Genomic DNA, 7,637 nt, shown 5'->3' on the forward strand with positions numbered 1-7,637 from the left:
GAGGTAATAATCGTCCCCGACCCGCCTCGTTGCCATTCCTATGTCAAAGTTTAATTTGACATCAAATCTCGACCGTTAAAATAATTGATCAAACGGTGATGCTAAATAGCCTATTTTTTAGGAGAAAAATATGCTATGTATTTGTTTATTATTATTTTATTTTATTTAGCATCACCATTTGATCAATCATTTTAACGATCGAGATCTGATGTCAAATTAAACTTTGACACCTTGATGTCATTTGATCATATATATATATATATATATATATATATATATATATATATATATATATATATATATATATATATATATATATATATATATATATATATATATATATATATATATATATATATATATCCACAATTGCGATAATGTGTTTTGGAATATACACTTATCCTAATAATTAGGTATTCCTTTGTAGTCTGTTTTGGAATATACTCTTAACCTAATAATTAGGTAACTATAAACTGAATATAAACCTAATAATTATGTAATTATAAACTGAGATTTAAGTGAAAAGAAAAATAGAAAATAGAAATAATAATTACAAATATTAATGTAGTAATTATCAAATGAAAATAACAATATAAAAAATTTGTTTACTTAATTTTAATTAGGATTAATTAATAATTATGATGGTAATTAAAATTCTTATTATTATATTATAATAAAAAAATGACTCAGGCTTATTAATTTAAATATTTTATAGTAAATTTTAAAACAAAAAATAAATTAGAAATGTTTGAATATACCACAATTATGTTTGAAATGTTGAATAATTAGGAGTGAAGTTATATAAAAAATAATAAAATAAAATCAAGAGTTAAAGAGAATTAGTATAATTATTTTAATGTGTATTAATTAGAATTATAATAATAAGAAGCTGAATAAATAATTTTAAATGATAATTGTAATTTTTAAATAAATAGTTTAAAACACTACTACGAAAAAGGTATTTAATAACGGTTGAAAAAAATATTTAATCACGTAGGGCCCAACGTTGTTATGTGGAGTAGTAAATGTGTTACTTACAATCACGGTCCTAGGACCGTTGTAGTATACTAGAAAGCACACACGATATCACAAGTTCACAACGGTTAGCTAACTCAACCGTTGTGATAGACCTAAAGGCGCAAGTTCTTAGCAGCGACATTTTGGAGTTTCTATTTTTCTAGCGTTCAATATACAACCACAATTAATTTTCTTAACCGTTGTCAAAATATATGTTGTTTTTAACAAAGGAATCATATGCTTTTAAAAATATACACTCATTTGTGAATTGAATATCAAAACTTGTATTACATTGATGACAAAATTTCATTAGAAATCAAACAACCTACAATGTACAGACGAGAACATCAAATTATGCATAAGAAGGAGTTGAAGGAATATCAAAAAAGGGAAAAAGAAATTTGAAAGGATAAATTAGATGTACTTATCCAACAGCTCGAGGTAGCTAGTCATCTAGAAGATATTTCCAACTTCCAAGAGAATAAAACGTGGAGATTTAAAGAAGAAATAATTGGAAGGAAATTTGACATGCGTACAAATCTTTTGGCTTTTAGACTTTCATAGATCAGAGAAGAGGAAGCGTCAGAAGAGCAATACGAAAACTGAAAAACCTCTTTGAACCACAACACAAAAAGAACTTCAACCATAGAAATGAGAGAAGAAGAAGAAGAATCAAAATGAGTACTTATGTTGAAACTACATAAAAAAAATCAGAGAAGAGGAACAACCAAAACACAAAACGAGTACTTCATCCAATGCTGAGAGAACATAAGCTGATGTGGTTGCAGAGGTTCAAGTTGTTGAAAGAGACCCTGCTCCGAAACCTTTAAGACCCGAGAGAGCGCTCAGAAAGAGGAGATCAAGAAGGAGAAGGGTGAAAAGGCCAGTCATCCTCGATTTTGATGATGATGATGAAACAGATTATACTTGGTCAAACTTTCTCTCAGTCAAAGAATTTAGATATGATTAATAATAATTTATTTAATGAAATTTTTTGTAAGTTTTTACTTTGTCAAACTTTTTGTAAGTTTATTGAATGAATTTTTTTATTTGTCAGCTTAGAGTTACATCTAAAATCTAGGACTTTCTTATATAATTAAGGTTTCTTATATGCTACTAAATCAAAACTCAGGTGCAACAATATGAAAATACAGTAAAATATTTAGAAATTATAACACACCAAAATTTAAACCAAAAACATATCCATAAACTAAAGCATATTCATAACAAAAATATAACTCTAAACCTTAAGCATATGCATATCCATCACACCAATATAATATTTTTGTTCACTTCTATATCCAACATAAAAATCAAAAGCATATGAAACATGTACAATACACAACATGAACACAAAAAAAATAATATACAAACGATAAATATGAACCAAGAAAAATATACAACATTGAACGGTAAATATGAAATAGACCATGCTTCTATTGTCGTCTCTGGTTTGCTTGTTCGCCTAGGGCATTTTATGAAAGAAATGCATAATAAGTTTTGTTTTAATTTATCAGTAAAATCTTTAACCAAGGTTGAGTCAATCCACCATTATTAAATCATTTTCAATAATGAACTTAAGTGACACAAACCAAGGTTCAGGTGTCTAAGAATGAGGATGAGCAAAAGGTGAATCCAACTCAGTATAGGAGGCTGATTGAATCCTCCTGTTACTTTCATATTTGGCGTTTAGTGTCAGTATTGTGAGTAGATTCATGGAGAGACCAAGGGTGTCTCACTTGGCAGCAGTCAAGAGGATTCTACGATATGACAAAGGATATATTAGCTACGGAATTCTCTTCCCCGCAGCGGACATGGGAAAAAATGCAATTTATTTGGTTTTACCGATTCAATTGGTGTAGAGATAAAGATGATTGAAAATATACAACTGGATACATCTTTATGTTTGGTGGAACACCAATCCTATGGTGTTCGAAGAAGGAACCGGTAGTAGCACTCTCGTCTTATGAGATCGTGTATATTTTCGCTTCGTTGTGTGCGTGCTAAGCCGTGTGGCTAATGAATCTATTGAAGGAGTTGGGTTGCGATGAGGGTGACATTATAACGCTCTTGGTTGATAACGTTTCCGCTATAAACCTTGCTAAGAACCCAATTGCACACGGGAGGAGCAAGTATATTGAGATAAGGTTTCACTACTTGAGAGAGCTTGTTAGTGAAGGAAGATTGAGATTAAGATATTATAGAAGTGAAGACCAAGTGACTGCTTTGTTTACTAAGGGAGTCACAATAGAAGTGTTTAAGAGATTGAAGATGAACATGAGCATGAAAAACTTCGAGCACTTGAATTAAGGTGGCGTGTTAAGTGAAAGTTGACAATTCAAGTGTTGTAACCGGTAACCACAAACATATGCATGTGAAAACGGTTATGCATTCGCAGTAACCGATTACCACTGTTAATATTTTAAGATTTTTAGCAGCAGTAACTGATTACAGGTTTGTGTAACCGATTACAAACACACAAATTTAGTTTTTCAGCTATTTGACTTATTGTTGTGTTTCAATCTACTTGTAATTATTTACATACCTTAGAGATACTATTATAATGTTATCAATTATATTTTTTTCTAATTGTCTATCCATCTCTCTTACTCTCCACGTTGAAACCCTCAAATTTTACCAATTAAATGATTCAAAATTCTAAGAACATGATGTATCTTATAACATCCTGAAAATAAATCATTCATTTAATTCTAAGTTACTAGATGATAAATTGAATTATCACCTGAATCATACGACACATACATGCATGATGCAAATATTATTATCCATACGCAATTCTACTTTTTCAAAAAAGGCAAAACAACAACTCTAATATTTTCTGCCTATAGTTTATTTTTTTTAACCGCCAAAAAAACAAAGACTTTATTAATAATTCAAGGCATAAGAAATGCCATTACAGTGCCATATTAAATCTAACAGAACCCGACCTGAATTGGAGCAAACAGGTCTCATGCTTGGAAAGAAAAACCAGATTGAAACAAAACAAGTGGAGAAAAAGAAAACAGGCGCCAATACATGTGTATAAACCAGTTCATGTAGTCAAACAGCCTAATCATCTTGGATTCTCCAAGTGTGAAGCAAAATACCAACTCCTCCTGATTTGATTAAGCGAACCAGTATTACCAACTAGCGAGACACTACATTTTGGTTTACCCATAATAAATGTAACACTACATTTTGACGACAACTTTCACACAATTGGGTTGTTTCAATAACTCAAATCCTTTGTTTATATCTACCAAAGAGACCTCATGTGTGAAAAGTTCTTCAAGAGGAAATTCCTGTAAAATGGTAAATAGTCAATGTTATAAGACATTTAAAGAAAGAGCCCTTCAAGATTTTAGAGGCACATGTATATCAGTTTTAGTTTAATTATGATAAAATAAATAAATATTTTATTTTACCGTGTCAAAAGTTTTATGTAGTCCTATTTAGCCAAACCAAAATTCATCTGTGATAAATTTAAACCCTATGTAATAATCCGTCTTACATTTAAAGATCACTCTACTTAACCAAAGTTCACTCGTGATAAAGTTAAACCATATGCAGGAACCCATCTTATAGGTCTTGAAAGACGGTCATGCTTCTAATAGTATATCTCATTTACAATGAAAAAAAAGATTACCTGATTTTGACATTTGTGAGTGATGCTTCTAATACTATATCTCATTTACAATGAAAACAAATAAGATTACCTGATTTTGACATTTGTGAGCAATGATGGAAAGATCTGATTTGGCTTTTATACCTCAAAAAGCAGAACCTTTTAAGGTTCTACCAAACTGAATAGCAAGAACTCCTAAGGGTACAACAAGTTCAGCTCCTATACCAACTGCAATTGTTTTACCTGTTCCCTATTTACATCAAACATACAAATATTTAGAACCACAAAATTAGAATCAAATATTAGAAGGAAACTTGTCCGCAAATCCTATCTCAAATGACATAATCCTGTCTTGAGAGGGTTTTGGCCTAGTCGCCCTCTCCTTTTTGTGTATCACCTTTTCTTATTCAATATTACACCTTTATTCAAAAACCTTTATTCAAAAAAAAAAAAAGAACACTCGGTCAACAGTCACCAGCGTTCAAACTTCGGTACTCACGATGGTCTGTGTAAATTTCCAATGATTATCACTTTGACTATAGATAAAACATTAATTACCTTTTTTGTGGCTTCAAGAGATTCAGTAAGCATAGATGCAACACCTGTGCATTCAATACAATAATCCACACCCATTCCAGTTAACTCTTTAACCAAATCAGAAGCAGATTTATCAGAAACATTACTATTTATAAAATGAGTCATTCCAAAAGCCTCTCCTTTCTCCTTCTTCATCTCGTTTATATCAACACCAATAATCTTACTTGCTCCCATCATCTTGGCACCACTTATCGCCTGCACGATCCACCACAAATTCATAATCAAGTTTCAAACAAGATAAAATCAATGAAATTAAATTAAATGATTACTTTTAAATTTTCATACCCCTAATCCAACAGCACCAAGACCAAAAACAGCCACAGTTGAACCAGTTTCAACAATGGCTTCTTTCCAAGAAGCTCCATAACCAGTTGAAAAACCACATGAGATGAAACTAGCATAAGGTAGATTAATGGTTGGATCAACTTTGACAAGGTAGTTGACATCAACAACCACATACTCTGACCATGTAGCACAGCTCAAAACATGGTACACTGTTTGACCTCGTACAGACAACCTCGAAGTGTTGTCTGGCATTAAACCAGTCAACCTCACAGGATGTGTCAAACATAAATTTGTTTTCCCTGAACCACAATTCTCACATTCTCCACACTCTCCTATGTATGTCGGAATTATCAAATCACCTTCCTTTAGGTTTGTTATTTCATCACCAACACTTTCTACAACACTGCACCATTTACACAAGATTCATAACGAGATATATGTAAAATTACTATACACAAAAGAATTTATTGGAGCATGCAAGTTTTACCCTATTCCTTCGTGTCCAAGTGCTAGAGGAAACTGATTCTGCAAATGAATAGTAAACAATTTTATTTTATGGAAAAACAAAGATATATTAGGTTTTAAAAATGGTCTGTTTGTGCGTAAACGACCATGACAAAACGGTATTGAAATTTATCGATACTGTGATATCTTGTGGCGGAGTCAGAAATTTAAGGGAGTCTGAGCAAAAATTTATACCCTGTTTTTAGTAATTTTACACCATATTTCTACTAATTTTATCTTGATTTTGTCTAAAAATTGTGTCCTTGATTTTGTCAAAAAATTTCACACCCTGCTTTTACTAATTTTACTCTTAATTTTGTCTAAAAATTACTAATTTATCCCTGGTGTTGTCTAAAAATCGACTATTAGGTGGAGAGTATACAACGGAAGGAGGGGTTGAGCTCGAGCGTGTGTCCGGGCTCGCTGAGCTGTAAATTCGCCCATGGATACCCTGATACCGTTGTTTACTGTTTTTATGATATAGATCAACTATACTGCCCGAAATCACGAAAGTCTTTACGGGATCGTAAAGGATAGAAATTATGTGAGTAACTAACATGTGGAAATCCTTGAAGACTTGAGATGTCTGTGTGGCAGATACTGGAACACAACATCTTAACACGAACTTCTGTTGCCTTAGGTGGATCTACTTGAATCTCTTCGACAGTCACTCTCTTTCCTACACCCCAGCATATAGCAGCTACAATATTCCAATAAAAATAAGTATATGAATCATAGAAATTATATTATGAGTTTATGAATGATTGAATGATATGATATACGTAGTACGTACCTTTGCATGTAATAACCTGTTTGGCTCTAGACATTGTAGATAGAAATTTGAAGTTGGGTTGCCAAAAGGAGAGAGAGTGTGTGGTTTGCTGGGATGCTACTGCTGCACTTTCTTTTATAGCTAAAAAGAAAAGATTCATATTTTGTTAACTTATTGTTATTGGTAAGAAAAGTAGCATGTTACATGTTTGTGATTGTGATTGAGTTGCCAAATGTGAAACACAAAAGCTGGACTAAATAAGATGTATTCAATTCAACACCAAAAAGTAAACTGAATACAAATGGAAGTTCAAAGTTTAAAATATTAAAATATTTTTTTTAATGATAATTATGTCAATGATTGTACATCATTGTATTTTTATTTGTACCTTCTAGATTTATCAAAGTGGATGTAGAAATATTGAAATAATAATAATAATTTTGCTTCAAAAAATCAATTACTATTATTCAGTACTAGTAAGAGTAAGTTGCTTTCTCACGGGTTGCGGTGAGGATTAAAATTGTGAATTTATGTAAGATAGAGTGGATCCAAACTTAAAATTTAAAAAAAAAAAATTAAAAAATTTAGAGATTTTATAACAATTTATTTATTTTGAAATAGAGAAAAAGAAATAAAACGACTTTGTTTCTTTTTTAAACAAAAAATACAAAATATTAGGAATCAATCATTAGTTGGTTTGGTGGTCAATGATATTAGATTTGATAGGGAGAACCACGGTTCGATCTTCCGGAGCTACAATCAGATGGAAGTTGAAACTATTTCAGTCCCGGATTGACCTGGTCGGTTGAACCGGTTCAATAAAATTGGAATAAAATT

The 7,637-nt window shown here is 31.4% G+C and overlaps 1 protein-coding gene across 2 annotated transcripts; it reads right to left on the reverse strand.

The window, feature by feature from the left end:
- Window positions 1-4,056: 4,056 nt before the first annotated feature.
- LOC131628621 (8-hydroxygeraniol oxidoreductase-like) lies at window positions 4,057-6,993 on the reverse strand. 2 transcript variants are annotated; one of them, XM_058899454.1, is made up of 7 exons: window positions 6,822-6,993; window positions 6,586-6,728; window positions 6,012-6,049; window positions 5,525-5,927; window positions 5,201-5,434; window positions 4,664-4,892; window positions 4,057-4,319 (listed from the first exon to the last, which is right to left on the reverse strand). In XM_058899454.1, the coding sequence occupies exons 1-6, from the start codon at window positions 6,958-6,960 to the stop codon at window positions 4,788-4,790; spliced, it is 1,062 nt and encodes a 353-aa protein (XP_058755437.1). In that variant the 5' UTR covers window positions 6,961-6,993; the 3' UTR covers window positions 4,057-4,319; window positions 4,664-4,787. The 2 variants fall into 2 exon arrangements, with proteins under 2 accessions (XP_058755437.1, XP_058755436.1); XM_058899453.1 differs by having other exon boundaries at window positions 4,734-4,892; window positions 6,822-6,992.
- Window positions 6,994-7,637: the final 644 nt, after the last annotated feature.

Source organism: Vicia villosa, unplaced genomic scaffold (assembly GCF_029867415.1).
Source record: "Vicia villosa cultivar HV-30 ecotype Madison, WI unplaced genomic scaffold, Vvil1.0 ctg.000469F_1_1, whole genome shotgun sequence".
NCBI classification, from domain to species: domain Eukaryota; kingdom Viridiplantae; phylum Streptophyta; class Magnoliopsida; order Fabales; family Fabaceae; genus Vicia; species Vicia villosa.